At 52.1% G+C, this 18,599-nt stretch overlaps 1 protein-coding gene across 1 annotated transcript in view; it reads right to left on the reverse strand.

The window, feature by feature from the left end:
- The window catches only part of LOC131590671 (hydrocephalus-inducing protein-like), a 57,967-nt gene that overhangs the window by 598 nt on the left and 38,770 nt on the right, over positions 1–18,599 (reverse strand). Inside the window, exons 32-55 of the mRNA XM_058860933.1 lie at positions 18,337–18,489; positions 17,029–17,268; positions 15,746–15,797; positions 15,226–15,439; positions 14,868–14,987; positions 13,496–13,655; positions 13,218–13,390; positions 12,864–13,062; positions 12,077–12,176; positions 11,455–11,548; positions 10,797–10,965; positions 10,267–10,505; positions 9,876–9,945; positions 9,039–9,267; positions 8,434–8,666; positions 7,221–7,369; positions 6,075–6,267; positions 5,420–5,528; positions 4,579–4,833; positions 4,091–4,233; positions 3,528–3,749; positions 2,224–2,384; positions 1,257–1,363; positions 234–681 (exon numbers count right to left, since the gene is read on the reverse strand). Coding sequence (XP_058716916.1) covers positions 234–681; positions 1,257–1,363; positions 2,224–2,384; positions 3,528–3,749; positions 4,091–4,233; positions 4,579–4,833; positions 5,420–5,528; positions 6,075–6,267; positions 7,221–7,369; positions 8,434–8,666; positions 9,039–9,267; positions 9,876–9,945; positions 10,267–10,505; positions 10,797–10,965; positions 11,455–11,548; positions 12,077–12,176; positions 12,864–13,062; positions 13,218–13,390; positions 13,496–13,655; positions 14,868–14,987; positions 15,226–15,439; positions 15,746–15,797; positions 17,029–17,268; positions 18,337–18,489 — 4,232 coding nt within the window. The remainder of the gene's footprint in view (positions 1–233; positions 682–1,256; positions 1,364–2,223; positions 2,385–3,527; positions 3,750–4,090; positions 4,234–4,578; positions 4,834–5,419; positions 5,529–6,074; positions 6,268–7,220; positions 7,370–8,433; positions 8,667–9,038; positions 9,268–9,875; positions 9,946–10,266; positions 10,506–10,796; positions 10,966–11,454; positions 11,549–12,076; positions 12,177–12,863; positions 13,063–13,217; positions 13,391–13,495; positions 13,656–14,867; positions 14,988–15,225; positions 15,440–15,745; positions 15,798–17,028; positions 17,269–18,336; positions 18,490–18,599) is intronic.

Below are 18,599 nucleotides of genomic sequence, written 5' to 3' on the forward strand. Positions count from 1 at the left end.
ACTTCTTCCCTTTGCGGGTGACAGGCTGCCCAGAGAGGGTGTGGAGTGTCCCTCACTGGAATTATTGCAGAGCCCTCTGGACACAGCTCTGTGCCACGTGCTCTGAGATGACCCCGCTTGAGTAGGGAAGTGGGACCAGATGACCTCCTGTGGTCCCTTCCACCCTGTCCCAGCCTGTGATTCAGTGATAGCCGTCAGAAGTGTGAGTTGGCAAGTGTGTCAATGTTTCCCACCTGCACAGCATGGTGGTCTCAAAGTTCCCCACATCCTTTGGGGAGAACAGCACATGAAAGGTCTTCTTCTGGCCAGGAGTGATGGTGCCGAAGTTGGGGTTGATGGAGAACAGTGACTGGTCATGGGTGACATCTGGGAGGACTTCCAGGGAGGAAGTGGCACGCTGCGGGGAGAGACTCCGTTCCTTGGAGCGGCACCGCTTCTTGGAACGCTGCTTCTGCTTGGCATCCAGCTGCTCTTCCTCAGAAAGCTGCTCCTGGTCAGAATCTGGCTGTTCCTGCTCGGAATCCTGCAGCTGTTCCTGCTCGGAATCTTGCTGCTCCTTGGCAAGCCACTGTAGGCGCCGCAGCTCAGAAGGATGCGTCTCAAAAGGATGGTCCTGCTCCCTCCGGAAACGAAGCACCAGCTTTCTGCGCTGCCTTACAACAGGAGCAGAGCTGAGCCGACCTGCAGAGAGGAAGAGGACACCATTCAAAGACAAAATCTATGTTCCCAGCAACGCTGCCTCCTGCAGCACATAGGTGGAAGAGAGCTGGGATGCACTCGGAGCATCTCTGGCCAAGTTCCAAGCAGGGAACAGAGCTTCTGGGAGCAGGGTCTCTGCCTGCAGCACACACTCCTGTGCCAAAGCAGGAGTTGGTTTTAGACAGTGACTTTGCAGCTGCCCTGGAGTGGGGGACTGCACACAGACAGTGGCTGCAGGGCAGCTCACTCGTTACACCATTGCTCTGCCCAGTCTCAGACTTCTCAAAGCAATGACCTGATGTCCCCTTTCCCAGTCCTGACCCAGCACGTGGCTCTCCCCAGAGCCTGGCTCAGCTCCTTTGCAGAGCAGAAGTGGCAGAGCAAGAACAAAAGGGGCGGAAAGGCAGAGGGGGAAAGGATAAAACTCTCCAGCTGCAGCTGGGAAGATGCTGATGAAAGTGGACATGTGGACAAGAAGGAAAAAGCAATTCAAGTCTTGGGGTGAAGGGGCAGGGTCTTCTCCCCAGGCCCTCAGCTACCAAATGAAATGCCCTTACTAATCAGAGTGGTTGAATATGGCATCCTCACTGCTTCACTATCTGCAGGTGCAGCTTCCTCCCAGAAGTATTCCAGGGCCACCTTCCCTGTGTTGTGCATCCTGAAACTGAAAAGCAAGAAGGAGGAATTTAAAAAAAATGTCCAATAAATAGAAAGCAAATAGTACACTAACATTGTCTGAGGGGCTCCTGCTACCACTTTCTGCTGAGGAGCATCTTCTTCCCCAGGCAACCCTGCCATGCTCAGACTGCTGTCCTGGGTGGCCCAGAAAAGTATTTCAAAGTCTGGAAGTTTAAGGGGAAAGGGCCAACATGGTGCCCAGGACATTGAAGCTAAGGGGCTTACTTTGGACTTTCTTTAGGTCTTGCTTTGACTGCAAACTTATTCTTGAGCAGATGAGGACAGGTGAGACGTAGCGAAAGCAAACCCATGGCTGTTCTCAGCAGAAAATGGCAGCATTGAGCCTCTCCTGACCAGCCTCTCCTGCTTGGCTTGGCATGCATGTGAACAAGCCTGTGCTGGTTTTGGCTAGGGTGGAGTTCTGGGAAGCAGGCACTGGGTCAGCCCTGGGCAAAGGTGTCACAGCATTGTCACAGTACAGCTGGTCTGGACTGGACACAGTGAATCTGGCCATAACACAAATCCAATTCAGCTGGCCTAGCTCATGCCTGAACGTGTTCCCAGATAAGTTACAGGGAACCCTTGGCCAGCCCCATCCAAGCTGAGAAGTGAGCACAGCCCTGGCCAGGAAGTTGGGCAGGGAGAGAGATCTCAGCCAATGGCTGTCTAGCCCGGGAGATTTGCACTGGGTATTTCAGTGAGCTCTGAATAATAAACGAGGCTGTTTTGTCTCCTGAGCACCTGGAGCACCTGGAGTCCTGAGTTTTGTCTCCCCACCCACGGCCAGCACAAAGTTACACAAAGGCAGCTCCCGCTGGCAGGGCCCTGCCTGGCCTCAGCACTCACGTGGCTGTCCTTGTCTGGAAGGGCAAGGTGTCCTTGAGCTGAACCACGACTGTGTCCAGTTTGAACTGGGCGTAGGCAACCAAGGCACTGAGGTACAGCTCGGCCTCCTGGCCGCTCTTCTTCAGCACAGTGTGAGCCGGTTCCGGGACTGTCTCCACTGTCTGCAAACAGAGGAGAAAAGAATCACTGAGCAGAGCCCAGAAAGTCAGGCTGAGAAGGGAATCTCTTGGCCTCCAAGATCAGCCTCATAGAGGGACTAGAAAGGACCATTCACTTTTAGTTCCCTGGAAAGATGACAGAATTGGGACTGTTGTGCTGCAGGAGTTGTTTCTGCCCACTAATCAAAGCAGTCCTACCACAGCTGTCAATGTACCCATGGAGACTACAGCGGTGTTCCAATCCCTGTACTTCAACCTTGGCGAGGGACTGACTTTTTCCCTGGTCCCCTAGAAATCCAGCAGGTCTCAAAATTAGGGTTAAGTTCCCCTGCTGGAGCTCTGTGGGTGGAGAACCCCATGACTGAAGACTTCTAGGAAGCATCTTCTTGTCTTAGGAGAAAGTGCTCTCCAGATGTCACCTGTGGAGCAACAGCCACACTGCTGGCAGCTGGGGATGGCATTTTGGGACGTGAAAGATCTCACTGGGAAAGTCTCCAACTGCAGATGTTCTGATAGAAAAGAGGATGGTTTAGAGGCCTTCAAATGGTCCAGAAACTTGGAAAGAACCTTCACCCAAGCTGAGTGTGTTTGGCAATAATGACAATAAAAGCAAGAGTCTCCACACATGATCCTTCTCCAGACTCCTCCATACTGTCATACAGTGCCTGGGCTACTCCATGATGAGATAACCCTCCCAATACAGAGACCACAACCAAAATCTCTGGTATCCATGCAGACAAAACTTGGAGTTCACCAGCAGGTGCAGCAGGTCTCCACTTCAAAAGAAGAGACAGAGTGCAGCAGACTTAACTCCTTGTTGGTGAAAGGGCACCACATCATATGGAGAGATTTCAAACACCATAAAATGAGATAATCATAAAACACTGTCTCCCATTCAACATGGGCTGCAGCACTTGTGTTTGTGGCACAGACTGATAGTGTGTGGCTAATGGTCTCTTGTCTAAAGGCTTCTCCTCTTGTGTGAGGGTCGTGTGCATCCACCTCTCCCCTAGAATGCACTGCTGGTGAAGCTCAGGGCTGTCCAATGTCCAGAGGAAGCAGGAGCTGCTCAGCCAGCAGCGATGGTGTTATGGTGGTTCTTTTTGGAAAAGCTGTGGTGGCTTTTTTTGCCATTTTGCTTCTTACCTTCTCTTTTTCAGGCCATTGGGCTGCTGGGTCCTTCCCGGTGATGTCCTTCCACACGACAATGCACATTTCGTCGTCCCAGTCTGGAACTTTCCATGGTGGCAGCTCAAACTTGATCTTGGTCACCTTACATTTCACAAGGTGCCTCCTGAAGGTGGCTGGAACATCTGATTTCAAGGTCACTGTGATGGCCTTGGTGCAGCCAGGGTGGAGATGTCCCACCTAGGGAGAATCAGGGAGTCAAGACCAAACTGGAAGCACTGCCAAGGGCAGGACTGATAGCAAAAGGGACTGATGTGGTGAGCAGCTGTGCCAGGAACCTGCACCTCAGTGTGGATTTATGTGAAGTTTGACAGACAAAAGTATGAAGAGAAGGTACCACCTCCCATAACGTGAAGCCTTTTCTGCAAGGCTGGCAGCCTTGGCCCAGCCAAGCCAGGGACTGCATCTCCCATGTGGCACTGGAATGGGCTAGCACTGGCATGGGAGGTCTCCCTGCCAGCTCCCAGGAACACCAGGGCAGGGCTTGAGCAATGGGGAAAGGCAGAGCAGCCCCCACTCACCCTGGGGCAGAACTGGAATGGGACGTCTGCCTCCCACTCGAAGCGCATGAACGTCATGCCGGTGTGGTTGGTGATGGTGAAGGTCCTGTGGCAGGGCTTCCCAACAGGACAGTCCCCAAACTGGATGTGGTTCAGTCTGACAGCTGTTAAGGAGGAAAGCAAGGGATCTCAGCATGCAGGGAGTTCCACCCCGCCCCCCTCACATGCACAGACTCCTGTATGTTCAATGCTTGCTTGCTCCAAGCCTTCCTCCCTCTGGCAGGGAGCTCCCCAGGCAGTTCCCCATCCCACCACTGTCAGGGAAACACCCTGGCACACCCCTGAGCCAGCGCCATGCAGCACAGCACACACTGCTCTGCATGCATGGCTGCCACACCCACGGGCCTCCATGTCCAGGGGTGACAGCCCAGGCCTGGCTAGAGAGAGGACACACATGATCAGATATTTTCTTCTTCCTTGTTCCCCCTTGGCAGCCTCTCCTCTCTTACCATCAATGATGTCTTTGTTCCAGCTGCTCTTATCATTCCTCAACTGTGGGTCTTCCTCTAGACAGTTGAGGGTGAATTCATCCTTGTGGCCTTCACCCACCAGCTCTATCAGGGTCTCGTCAGAGTAGGTGTCCCCCACTAAAACACGGATCTTCCCTTCCACACGTCGAGCCAGGGTGGGATTGAAAATGACATCAAACTCTGCCGATTGCCCACGATGCAGAAGCAGGAGAGGCTTCTTTGGGGGCTTGCTCTCTGCACAGCAATGGAAATCAGAATTAAGTGATACAGTTGTACAGAGGAAATATTTCCATATCTGAGGAGCAGAAGGTTGAAACCAGCTGCCTTCTGAGCACAGGTTCTACCCGCAGTGGTTCCAGACCCTCTTCTTATGTTCACCAGGCTGCCATCTCCAGACACATCACCACTTCAGCAGCTTAACCTCAGGTTGATGCCCAGCCCTCATTCCATCGCTTCCAGCCAGCTCCAGCCACATGGAAAGCTGAGCCAAAGAGCACTTTTGGCTTCTGCTGGCTGCCTGTGTGCTCAAGGGCTGTGTCCGTTCAGGCTGGGACCTTGCCACATGCTGCAAATACCTCAGAGGCTCCCCTGAGGCAGTGACAGTCCCCCAGAACCCAGCCCACCACGTCTAGAAGAACACAAGAACTTCCTACAACTTGCTAGGAGGAAACCCTGCAAAAAGTCCCCATGAAAAGCTCGGGGGACAGAGAGCCCAAGGAAACAAAGTGTGTCTAACATCTGGCTGCAGCTCAGAGAAGCCAAGAGCAGGGCACACGTTTTCTCTCTGGGCACGATCGAACTTCATGGTTAACAAATTTACCATTTCCAACAGAGTCCTCTCCCACATCTTCAGTGTGGAATCTCTCCAGTGTGGAGCGCCTGCCTTTCAAGAAGAATGCTCCATGCTCATCCTCCAGGTGTAACATAAACTGAGAAAAGGGAACACAGAGCACAATGATACTGGTGTGAGTACAGGATGGCACAGGGACTGACACCACAGTGCTGCTGGTCCTGCACAGGAACCCAGCACCTCTCCCACTGCAAACAGCACTGAGCACAAAAGTTAAGTCAAACCAGCTGGGAAAAAGGGGTGTTTCGAGGCATTTGGATTGAACCAACACTGAACCAAACAGGACAGAAAGCAATAAGCAGAATATAATTAAACCACAACTAAGTTTGCTTAAAATAGTAAACTGGGGAATTTAACCTAATGGAACTGGAAAATCACACATGTCCATGAGAACAAACCTGAAAGACGGGGAAAAATACTCCACCACCTTTCTTGTGTTCAACTTAAAGAAGAAAGACTGGATGGAAAATATTCAAGAACTCCCTTCTTGGAGAACAGATGTCAGTCACTTGCTTAAAAAGAATTTGTGACACCTCTTGCCAGGTCAGCCATGGTTTTTGGGACCCTTCCCCTGTGCCACAAGCACTTATTCCCAAACCAGACCATTCCTTGAGCGGGTGCTCACCTTGACAGGTACGATGCCGTTGTTACGGACGACCAGGGGGAGCATCTCTAAATCCCCCAGCTGGAGCCTCTGGAAGCGCAGCACGGCATTTCCTCTCTTGCTGCGAGCTCTTGGGCACACGACTGTCACCTGCGGCTCGTGCCCCCTCCCACTGATGGTGAAGCTCAGGGTTTGGGGCTTGATTTTCACAGAGCTGCAGGAGAGGCACAGAAACAATTCCAGCTGGCACTAACCCATTTCTCACTGGGCAAGCCAAGCAGCAAGGGCAATCCACACTGTTTTCCCTGCCTGCTGCTCCTGTACCCCACAACACAGCCCCCCACCAGCCTCTTCCCAGTCCCCTCAGGGCCATTCACAAGAGGAATCTGCTCCAAAGAGCCAGAGCCTTCCACAGTAACAGTTAAAAGTAATTTCACTTCATTGAATCATGCAGTACAGCAGATACATAATGAGGCACCAGATGAGATATGGCAAATCCCCTGGCTGCAGTGAGATGAGACATAGGCAACAAGCAAAAAAAGCACAGCATGAAAGCAGAACAAAAGCAAGAAGGCAAAAAGAAATCATTGTCACTATCCACCAAGATCACTTCCAAGAACAATATAAAAGCAATTGCTTATTAGCAATTAGACTTCTCTTGCTCCAATTCAGCCACTAAAGGCTTGAGGAAGGGCAGGTCCAAGCCCCTGTACACAGGTCCCAGTGCAGAGGAACAGGGCTCCTCTTTCATACCAGCTCCCATCACTCACATGAAATAGCTTCATGAATGCAGGGAATCACAGAGGATCACTTAATTTCACAGAAACAAAGAGGAAATTGTGACTGCTGACTTGCTGCCACAGAAACTGATCCATCTAAGCTTCTGTCCTTGGAAATGCCCAGCTCAGCTGTAGCACATCTCAGTAACTTCCAGTTGGCTACTGAATATTTCCCTGTCTTCCTATTTCCTCATCCAGGCTAAACCTGTATGACAAATCAGCCTCATTTTTCTGCTCTATCTAACAGTTACTGCCTCCCAAATCATCTCATGCCAAGTACTCTGCCTAAGGCTCCTGAGAGCATTAGAGCTAACAAGAGGTCTGTGCCTTCCCAGTGGAGAGGCAGCTGTCAGTGAGGCCTCCCCCAATATTTCTCAGGGTCAATTACCGTTTGGGGATGACAAGGGAAGCCTTAAAAGTGCAGTCGTAGTTCTGCTCGTCTGGTGGGGTGAAGGTCACTGTAGCAACAGCGTGGGATGAGCCAGGAATGGACATCTGGACAGGATGCAACTTGAAAACGGTGATAGGGCCTTTTTCCTTGGGGGAAGCCAGAGAGCAGTGTTAGGAGAAAACACCTTCCAACACGACCCAGTTTTATTCATAAATACATTACTGAAAACAGCATGTCTGTAGTGGTTTAGATTTGCTAATTGGAGTTTCTCAGTCAATGCACTAAATAACGTGGTGGGGTTTAGCACTGGCTAAAATCACCAGGGCACTTACTCATTTTTTGTTGTGAAATACGGATAAGGAGAAGGGTTAAACAGGTTTAAAACTTAAAAGGAATAAAGAAACTTTACTAACAGGACTACAGGAATAAGAAACATCAAAATAAAACCTCCAGAACACTTTTTCTCCCCCTACCCAACTTTTTCTTTTCCCAGCTGACCACTGGGAGACAAAACCTGGGACGGTAAAGCAGCATCAACTATACAATAGTCTTTGATCAGTTCTTGTAAGGAGAAGAGTTTTTTCTTGTCATGCTATGGAGACTTTTCTACAAGAAGCAGTTTTCTCCTGGCTTCTCTTTTCTATGAATAGCAGCCAGCCAGGCAAAAATCTTGCATTGTGACAGCTCTTCCCATTTTCACAGCCCTCCTGGAGGTGTGTTTATGGGCTGTGAACTCAGGGGGTATTGTTTTAAGGATGAGTTGTTCAAGCAGGGAACGCTGACCTTGTGCTAAAGCATTGTGTGTTCTGAGTGCTGGCAGCTGCCCTGCCATATGTGGGAGGTGGTCACTGCATGGAAAACCCTGCAAATAACCTAGAACTGGCCTTCAAAGAGAGGAAAAGCCAGGGAGCCTGAGGAAATGCTCTGCTTTGAGCCCTGGCATGTCAGTTCATAACAGCCCCTCTCTGAGTGTGCTTCCAAGAGAGGTTCAGAAGGATTCACTTCTCCCACCAAAGACCCAGAGGTGTGAGCCAAAAGCTTGCCCAAGACATGAGAATTGAACACAACTGTTCCCTGGCTCTGCTGCTCTGCCCTGAAGTTTGACCTACACTGAGCTAGTGTGGGCCACAGGAAGCAATGCATCTGGAGAACAAAACAGCTTTCACACGGCCCTTAGAGGGCAACCATCTCCTTGGCCTCCTGTTCTTACCTGTCCAGGCAGGGGGTTGATGGAGAGGACCACGTCACACGGCAGAGCAGTTGTGTTGTAGATGTTGAAATGGGCTTCAGCCTCTTGCCCAACCAGAATCTTGTTGAAGATGAACTTGTTCTCATCTCTCACAAACAGGCCCACACCGTGCACAGAGAGCAGCTTGTGGCTGAGGTCAGTGCTGCTGCAGATCGGGTACTCGTCGAAGATTAACATGGCATCCTCAGCAAATGCTGTGGAGAGACCAGAGGGATGAGCATGCAGAAGCCTCCCTGATGAATTCATCTGGGCCTTGCTGGCCTCTGAGAAGGCTTGGTAAGCTCTTTCTGCCCAGGTAACTGCTAAACCCAGCTTTGGGTGGGGGAGCTGGCTATGAAGATGGAGCTCAGTCCACCTCAGTCTTAAAGAGCATTGCTTTCCCTCTATCCTTTCATGCATCCCTCTCAGCCCGGGAGGGATGAATCCACCAGTGGACTTAAGAGGGCTGGAAACTCTGAGGATTTCAAGGGGGGACACCAGGGCTAGCATGCCTCCCTATCCAAGCAGCAAGTTTAGGTGCTGATCAGCAGCAGGTCTGACCAGGGGAACCTGTGGACAGTACGTACCTGGCAGGCAGGACTCGGCAGTCAGGGTAAAGGGAATGCCGAGGGGATTGTCCCTGGGGTCTCTGCCCACGATGTCAATGTAGAGCTGCTCCTCACAAGTCCCCTCCTGCCCTGCGAGGCACTCCACCGTGATCTGCTGCTGGCCCCACGGAGCGATGGAGCCGGAGCACGGGGACACCGTGAACATGCCCACATTGAGCTGACCCTGCAGAAGAAGTTCCAGGAGAGGCTGAAGGGTAATAGCTGTGCCTTGAGCACCCCAGCAAAGAGGATGTCCTGCCTTGGCCTCCAGCTGGGCCCAAGCAGCCAGTCCCAGGGCAGGGAAGGATGACTCCATGGCCCAAAGGCAGCTCCAGGTTGAGCCCAACAAGCCAAGAGGAGCTGCAAGCCTGTCTCAAGTGGCAGAGAGAAAGGAGATGGAGCGTAAAGAATGAAGGTGGTAGCTGTGATCCTCAGCCTCCAGAGGTAACAGGAGAGCAGAAACAGCTGTGAGAAATGATGGGAGAGAGGTAGGGGACTGGGAAGAAGAAAAAGAAGAAAAAAAAAAGTTGTCTGAGCTCTGTGGACTGGGAGTTCGGGGGGGGGATGTTTTTGCTTCTGTGGTGTTCACAGACCTGTGCTGGCCAGCAGCTACCACACACAGGACCTGCTCCCCTCTGCTGACCCCACAGCTGCAGGTCAGAGCCAGAGTACAGGACTGTCAGTGGGACTGAGCAGATCCTGGACTCCATCCTGCAGACCACGTCCCACCCAGTGGAGATGAGCCCCCAGCCTGGGCACAGCAGCATCTTCTCACATCCCCTGCAGCAGCATTGTTGGGGAGCAGGAGTCACCCACCTGTGTCAAGCTTGATTTCCTTCCCGCTGAGCACTTTCTAGCTGATGGAACAGACTCCCCTTGCTTTGAACTGAGAGGAGAAAGCAGAGGTATCTGTCATGCTGAGCTCCCCTGCCTTTCTCTGAGGCCAAAGCTGGCCTTCCTCCTCACAGAGGAAAGCCTTCCTGCTCCACATGGTTCCCAGAGAGCAGCCTGCAGCACCCATTGCTGGACAGAGCAGCTCTAGCACCAGCTTCCTACTACACATGGGGACACTGAGGCGTGTTTTGCTCCCTCTCCCCAAGGCAGGGATGCAAATGGGCGCTAGCCCAGGTCTCCTGGCTGCCTGCCACATGCCAGCCGTGGGGTGGTGCCTCCTCAGGCAGGAAGGGTGGTCCAGGGCTTCTTGTACCTTTTGCTTTCCAAAGGAGATTCATCCTCAGTTGCTCGGTGGATGCGGAATTTGAAGCTGATCATGCCTGTGTTCTCCAGCACGACAGTCTGGCTCTTCTTGCTGCCCTTCATCACGGCACCGAAACTGATGGGTGAGGCAGGCTCAATACTGAACTTGCTGTAGGCAGCTCTTGCTGACACCCTCACTGGGATGCTGGCGACAGTCTGGCCTCCTTCCCCTGAGATGGCATCTATCACCTGTGTCCACAGGAAGGGGTGGTAAACAAAGCAAAGAGAGCCAGCCAGTCCTCTACCCCAGTCCCCAGCCTCCACCCCAGGCCTCCATCAGTTCACCCATCCCTGTTAAAGCACCTCCTCCAGAGTCAGATTCTCAGCTCCCTTAGGAAGCCTCCCAAATGGTTTTGAAGACTTTGTTTGTGTACGTAGGAGAGAGGATTCTCCAGTTAAAGCCCTCCTTCCATTAGACACCTCTCCTGTTTATGCTCCCAAAACACCGTGTGGTAACACAGCCTGGCCCAGGCAGCTCACCTGGCAGTACAGGATGGGGCTGTTCTTGAGGAGGATTTCCCTTGTGGGGTGGAAGAATATCTCAATATTCACACCAGGCTGGGAGGCGATCAGCTTGCCCGACTGAGGCTTGACAGTGAAGTGGGACGCCAAGTCTCGCATCCTGGGACCTGCACCCTTCAGCATCAATCTGTGCAGAAAGGGAAGGAATGGAGATCTCTGCAGTTACAAGTAGAGGTGCTGCCAGCACAGCCAGGACTTTGCATAGGACCAGAAAAAGAAGAAAAGGGAGGGTGCAGCTCTGCTCAGGGAATCCTGGATCCTGACAGTGAGCACAGACGGTCACGAGGTTATTGCAAGAAACCTTGACACTGAAATTTTTCATTCACTCTTTTACAGAGTCTCAGAAGGAGAAAGGAGGTGACCATCAAAGAAAGGCAATGAATCTCAGCATTTCAGTGCCTGAAATTCTTGGGGCTCTCCTTTGGGTTCCCTGCTGAACTGGGGAGAACTGCTGGTTTGTGGCTGGATTCTCTGGTAAAATAGCTGAGATTAGAGAGCCCAGGTTTTGTGTTTATCGTGAGGTAGCCTGCATGGAAACAGGTTCTAACCTTTGACAGAGGGAGAGTGCAGGCCTGGGAACCCAGGGAAATGCTCACCACCAGGCAGCTGGACTCACCTGTACTCGATGTTGTACATCCCTTTGTTTGTTAGAGTCAGGATGTTCTTCACATTATCCTGGACATTGATGGTTCCAAAATCCAAGGTTCCATCTGCAGACAATGTGCAGAGCGAGATTAGACGTGGTATTTGTGAGCTGCTGCAGAATACACCAGGTCCCAAGCTACATGGAGGTCCCAGCACAAAACCCTTTTCAGCAAGTTGCTGTTCTTGGAAGGGTTTTCCAGCTACTTGTCTGCCCTTTCTCTTCTTACTCAAGATATCTGCAGGCTCAGTAGCTAAGGAGCTCGGCTTCCATTTCCTCACTTCCAAGCACAAATCCAATCACTTTACATGCTGTGCTGAGCCTGTGGGAATTGCCAACTGCCTGTTCACCTCACTGTTGTTTCAAAGCCCCCAAATCCAACCTGCACGTGAAGCTGCACACTTCAAAGTTCAGAGGGGAGAGACTTAAGGCTGCCAGTGGCCTGACAATGCTTTATTCCATGCAGCTTGCAGGGTATGTGCTTTATGTATCCATGCCATCCTTGCATCCCATCCCATCCCAAGTGCTTTGGTCACCCACCACCCAAGGTAAGGCAGTGCACCTGGACTGCTTTGTTTGGGAGACATCCACTGACCTTCAGGCAGGACCATGCTCAGGAGAACATCATACACCTCTGCAGACAGTTTGATGTTTTCAACCTGAACAATCCCCAGGATGTTTTCTGTATCTGAAACCTGAGGCAGCAAGAAACAAACACTGTTCAGATTATTCTTTTGCTAGACAGCCTCTAAGTCCTTGTCTCTGCTGGCTGCTTCCCCTATGGCCTCCCTGGCTTCACAAGTGTTGGTGGATACCCAAGCTTTCCTAACCCGTTCATCTCGTGGGCTGTCCCAGTGGGATTCTGCTGCAGTATAAACCCCATCAGCCCAACTCTGCATTCCTACAGGAGGGAATGCTGCTGCTAAAGCATCCTTGAGAGGCACAGGGATGTAAGAACAACCACAGGAAGTGTGAGGTGTCTCAGAGCAGGTGGCATTGACAACCCTTTCCAATCACCTAGCACCCTCTCTGAAATGCAGCCCCTAAACCATGGGGAACAAAATGCCAGGGGCAGAGTTTGTTGCACGATGCCAGAGGTTTGGACAAGCTCCAGGAGAAATGTAGAGATCACGCTGCAGTCTGTATAACCAAACAACAACCTTCAACCATTCACAGGGCCAAGGTGGTTGTGCTACAGGCTCAGGGTGCAGTGTCTGGTTATCTGGGGGGATGTGGATGCACTGCACATTCTGGCAAACGCTGTGTAGAGGCAGAAGTTGGGGTCACAGCACCCTTGTGTCTGTCAGGAGCAGCTCTTCCTGACTCTGTCCCTAAGAGCACGTGGCTGCTCACTGTGCCAGGCAGGGCACAGTCCCTCTCACCTCGAGTCGAAGGCTCTTCTCAATGGTGCCAATCTGCTGGGCCTTGAAATTCACTGTCACTTCAATCTCTGAGCGGGGATCAATGGTGCCGTTATCTTGTGACAGTGAGAAGTCCTCAACAAGGTCATCCAGCCCACTGAGCTGCCAGGCCATGGGCAGTAGGGTGTTGTTTTTCAGGACCAAGGTCCTGCTGTCAGTCCTGCAGAGACAGGAGGCACTTGGCATCAGCTGCTGGCTGGTCACACCAGCCTCGCCACTGAATGCAACTTGGAGCAGCTCCATCCCAGCCCTGGAAAGCAGAGCCAAACATTCTGTCCTTGTCACAAGTCTTGGAGTGCGTGTGGGATGACTGACCTGTGCAGAAGCAGCTTGCCAAAAGACAGCTCCAGGGGGCTGACCTCCAGCTTCATGTGCACCCCATGGCAGCACAGGCTGAAGACCACTGGCTCTGGATTCTTGTTAATGCAGCAGATGAGTTTGTCTTCCAGGAAGCCAGGGGAAGTGGGGTATGCCCAAATGGTCAGCTCCTGGACCCGGCCCCATGGAAAGAAACAGAAAGAGCACTGTGTGTGAGCAGGAGCAGCAGCTCCTGGGCACTTCTACGGTGCCTGCTCTACCTGCCCTTCTCCTACCTGCTTCTTCTTTGGTTTCAGGGTCATGCTGGGAGGGTCCAGAAGGAAGGTCTCTGCTTTCTCATCATCCTCAAAGGAGAACTGGACCTCTACGTCCATGGGGGAGTTGTTGAGGATGGTTATATTCTCCGAATTTCTAGGACAGTTCTGGGCCTTGTACCTGTCCACAAAAGGGGAAGAGGCTGCAGAGGAGACTGTTGCCTCTGCCACACATCGAGGAAAGCACCGTGTGCAGCCGAGGAAGCGGTGCTGGAAGACCCTGCTCTAACAAACAAGTGAGGGAAGTGGATCCCAGCCAGGGGCGTGGGCGTGTGCTCATCCTTGCCTGACTTTGATGCCTTCCCCTGTACTTGGTGCCTCCACCCCAGAAGCCTGGTGATGCTCAGGCCACTTCAAGTGGTTTTAATACAATGTAAATTCAAAGGTGCTTAGAAAAATAACAGTACACCAGGCACATGGGTGCTTTCCCCTTCTTTCTTGGGGTGCCTTCCCTGCAGGGTGTAAAGAAAAGCTTTTGGAAAAAGAGTTTAGCTGATCTCTTTCCAAAAAGTCATGAAACTGCTTTGGATTTCATGGGTTAGCTCAAAGTCTAAGAAAGACATATAAAGCATAATTTCCCAAGAGGAATGCAAAAAGATAACAAATGACCCTTCTCTCAGGTGTGGAAATGACTTTGGAGTGAAAGGGTTAAAGAGGCAAACAGAAATCCCAGACCATCCCATAAACCTGGCTAAAGATTGTCTGTTTTTTGAAACTATGTTGTCAAAATAGCTTTAGCCCTCCAGAGCTCCCATGGAGACAAGAACTTAATGTTAAATACTGTTTTTTAAAAAGTGACAGTAAAAGTAGAAATGCACAATAGCTTCAATGACAACGTTTTCAGGCAGACTTTATCCAGCAGTGATGATGCAATGTCATTACAGGCAAATGTAGTTCCTGCTGTACATAGCCCCTGACACCCACTGGCAGGTCAACCATAAAATCTTATTAATAATTACAGATCAATGACAGGTTTACAAAACCATCTACAGAATAATTGCTCAATCAGGCTAACTGCAGAGCTCAAAGCACTTCAAAAACCACCATACATTTCTTAAGGGGTGAAGCTGAGATGTGGAGGCAGACAAAAGTTGCCCCAAGTGCCCTTTGGACTGGCAGCAGCCTGGGGCTCTGGCCAAGGCAGCCACCAGGCAGGCAGAGCGGCTCCCCCAAGGCTCATTTGCCTCTTGTATGCTCAGGTTCACACATCTGTGCTCCTTCAAACCCAGGTGTGTGCCAGGACTCTGCCAGGGACTGCCCTGGATCGTGCCACCAGCACAGCACGTCTCCAAGCGTGTCCAGAAAAGTACAACAGCCAGCAGGGAGCACATACCACTCTCTTGATTTCCCACACAGCAGCGGTCCAAAGTGGAATTGCTTGGTGCTCTCAACATATTCCTTGAAGATGATTTCACCTTCCTTCATGGTCTTCCTCCACTGTGGAAACACCAGCCTGGGCAGAGAAAGCAGGGAAGGAGGAGCTATGAGATGCTCCAGGTAGGAAATGCAGTCAGAAAGCCATAACCCATCCTGGTGGCTCAGGGACCATCTGCCTTCCCAGCTCCCAGCACAGAAAGAGATGCTGGGTGACGTCAGGCAGCACCATGTGGCCAGGCCAGAATGCCCAAGGAGCAGCCCTGGCTGTGAGCTCGGGGGCAGCAGTGTGGGAGGCTGCCAGGGGCCAGCCTTACCGTGGGTTCTGGCTGATGCTGGGGTACAGGCTGGTGCCACTGCAGGGCAGCTCGTACTGCCGCTTTGTCCCCACCAGCTCAAACCTCAGCGTCTGCTCAAACTTCCCTGGCTTTTTGGTGGAGAAGTGGACCTTCAGTTCCACCTCACCGAGGGCAGGCACTATCCACCGGTACCGTTTCAGCCTGGCAATTAAAGAGGAGGCTTCAGACATTGCTGAGGAGCAAATGAAACAAGGAGGGTGCACTGGCCATCCCATGGAGGCACTGGCACAGGGTCCGTGTGCAGCTGGGGACGATGGACCTTGTTTGGCAAGAGGACCAAGAAGCAGAGGCATCACCTCCTCCCGTGCAGCTCACCTGAGGAATTCTGTGGGGATGGAGGCACTTTCCAGTGTACTTTTGGATCTTGTGCTGGAGGATTCCCAGGGGGAAATTTTTCCTGGGAAAAAAGAGGGACTTTCTGTTCTCTCTGTAGATATTTGGTTCCCCTTTGGAGACTTGTCTCTGCTCACTGCTTTACCTGTCTTTGGCTGGCCCTCAGCAGAACTGCCCTTCTCATCTGGGGTCCTGGCCTAAAGGGAGAGAGAAAAGGGAGAGAGGGGTGAGCCCTGAGACATTCCCATCCTGGAAAGAAAAATGGGCCTTCATCAACCAGTGGAAGAGAGAATAAATCAGTGCACCTGCCCAGGAACTTGGTTTTCCTTACTGGTGTTTGTTTTGTCTAGGACACCCCTTCTAACTCAGGATCTTCTCCTCAAAGGAAATTAATGTTTTTAAGTGATTTTTCCCCTCTTACAGAACTGCTCTGTCTCCAGCAAAGCTGTCTCTTTTGCCCCATCCCTGACAGAAAGGAGACCTGCAGATGTGGGGCCCCATCACATCTTCACTACCTCTCCACAATGATCCTTTTCCATCCAACCTGTCCCCCATGCCCCCATCTAGCCTGGTCCCTGCCCTGGCACCTTCAGTGCCAGCACCACTGCAGTACCCACCAGATTGTCTTCAGGTGTAACAATGGTGAAGGGCTTCACATGCTCTGCAGAGCCCAGCTGCTCCTCTGGGCAGTCAACTCTGGAGAGGACAGCAGCAGGGGGAAGGGGAGGCCCTTGGGGATGCAGTCCCAGATGCCTCAGCATCTGAAAGAGAAGAGAAAATCCTGTTTATACTTCTGTCACCTTCATCCTCACAACTCCTTCTTTGAAGGCACTGAGCTTTTGGAAATGGGCTTTTTGATTTCCATCAAGTACAAGTATTTTGTTATGCCCAGTGGGGTGAGCAGGCTCCAGAGCAGAGGCAAGAGCTACAAGCAGGACTGGGAGAGAAACCCCTCCCAAGCGACTCATCTGAAGCAAACAATGACCATGAGCTGCTCACTGCCTGCAGCCACACTAGCCACACTAGCCAGGACTGCACTCTGCCAGCAAAGCCCTGAGAACCAGTGGAGTTTTCTGCCAGAGCACATTCCCAGCCCAAGTCATGCCCAGCCTGCCAGCTGGGCTTGGCACCATGGACCCACATACCAGGCCCTGGCTGGGACAGAGCCTCCACTGTAAGCAGCCCCTGCCCATCTCAAGGACAATGCAAAGGTCCCAGGCATCAACCAGGGCAGATCATGTTTACCTCAGGTTTGCTGTCTCCTCCCTTCCTCCCAACAACACAAACTCTTTAAATCCTCCCACAGCACATCAGCAGAGCTGGCTTTGCCCTGGGCATTGCCTCCATCTCCCTGACACAAGCCTGGCAATATTGGAGTGCTGTGAAGCTTGGGCAGCATGTACACGGGGACCAGACCTGCCTTCTCACCTTCTCCTCCTCAAGGTACTGCTCATCAAAATCCAGGCAGTAAAACTCGATGGGGAATTCGCATGGGTTCTTCACCACCACTGTGGCCTCCACCCCATCGCTGTCCACCAGCACCCATCCCATCTTTAGTGCTGGGGGACTGAACTCCAGCCGTGGCTCCAGACCTTGCCCCAAGAGGTGCAGCCTTAAGTGATTGCTGCTCCCATGAATGTTAAGCTTCAGCTCATACCTGTAAGACCTCTGAAAAGAGAAAAGTGCAGAAAACTTGTCCATGAAGCACCAGGTGACAGGACCCCAACGCTTGCCCCAAGGTCAGGGTGTTATCAGTCCCTCCAAGGTAAACAGAAACCAGATATTCACTTATGCGAGGGACTACAGTGCCTGTGTCTGGGTGTGAGTAACTGGGATGAGTCCTGGTGTGCACTGTAACTGGGTATTGGGTATCAGATGGATGGACAATGGAGTGCCAGGCGTTTTCACCCAGTCATGCAGGAGTGCAGTGCTCAAGAGAAGGGCCCTGGGGTTACAGTGTCCACACCCAGTCCTGGCACTGCTGCATCAGGCAAACGCCAGATCCAGGAGAGAGGCAAATGAGCTCTCGCTGGCCAGAAATAAGGGTCACCTTGACTGCTTAGTATTTGGCTCTGATCAAAGCCAGACACAAGATGTTTACATCTCTTGAGCAATTTAAAAGGTCCCTGGGACTGTCTGTGGGCACAGAAGCACTTGTGTCCATATTGGTAGACACTGTCAGTTTCCAAGACCCAGCAGCCTCAGGCAAACTACTTTTGGGAATGCTCCATCCTTTTAAGTTGAATCCCCAGCTGGGTGGGAATGTGCAGGCAGGCCAGAGCCCCAGGGACTGACTGCTGGCAGCACACCACTACAGGTGACTGTCCTGCCATGCTCAGGAAGGTGTCTGGTGGCTGTTTTGCCAGTCAGTTCTGCAGCAGGATGGGCCTAGAGCGGCCATTCCAGGATTATCCTCTGCGAGTGCGCAGCTGCTCTGCACCGAGTGTCGCAGCTGCAAACACGGCCAGGCAAGGGGGAGGCTGAGGGGAGCTGGGCACATCCCTCCCCTGTGCCAAGAGGCAGCCACAGAGCCCTGATGCTCTCTGTGCAAGCTCCCTGTGGGCATTTCAGAGCACATCTCCCAGGAGTGCTCTGTGGGGTGAACTGAGCCACGCTGAGCACAGCGCTTGCAGAAAGCCCCCTGTGAAGGCAGAGCTCATACCACACTCTCTGCAGCAGGCCCTCATTTCCAGATAGCCCTGACAGGCCTCCTGGGCTGACAGCTGCCAATCTCACCTCCTCCTTGGGTGCAAACTGGATTTGCAAGTTCTGCCACGCTCCTGCATCAAGGGTTCCTTTGGAGGGCGTCACTTCAAAGGGACAGCGCCCTTCCTCCAGCACCTGCTGCTTCTGACCTTGGGCTCGTGTCAGGTATCTGAGTTGATTGCTCTGGACACAGAAACCAATGGTGTGAGGTCTCCTCAGTCTGTGAGGACAGAGCCTCAGCTCCTGTAGTGCTCTGAGACACTGATACAGTGCTGAGAGCACCCACAGCCAAA

This window comes from Poecile atricapillus, chromosome 34 (genome assembly GCF_030490865.1).
Source record: "Poecile atricapillus isolate bPoeAtr1 chromosome 34, bPoeAtr1.hap1, whole genome shotgun sequence".
In the NCBI taxonomy this organism is placed as follows: domain Eukaryota; kingdom Metazoa; phylum Chordata; class Aves; order Passeriformes; family Paridae; genus Poecile; species Poecile atricapillus.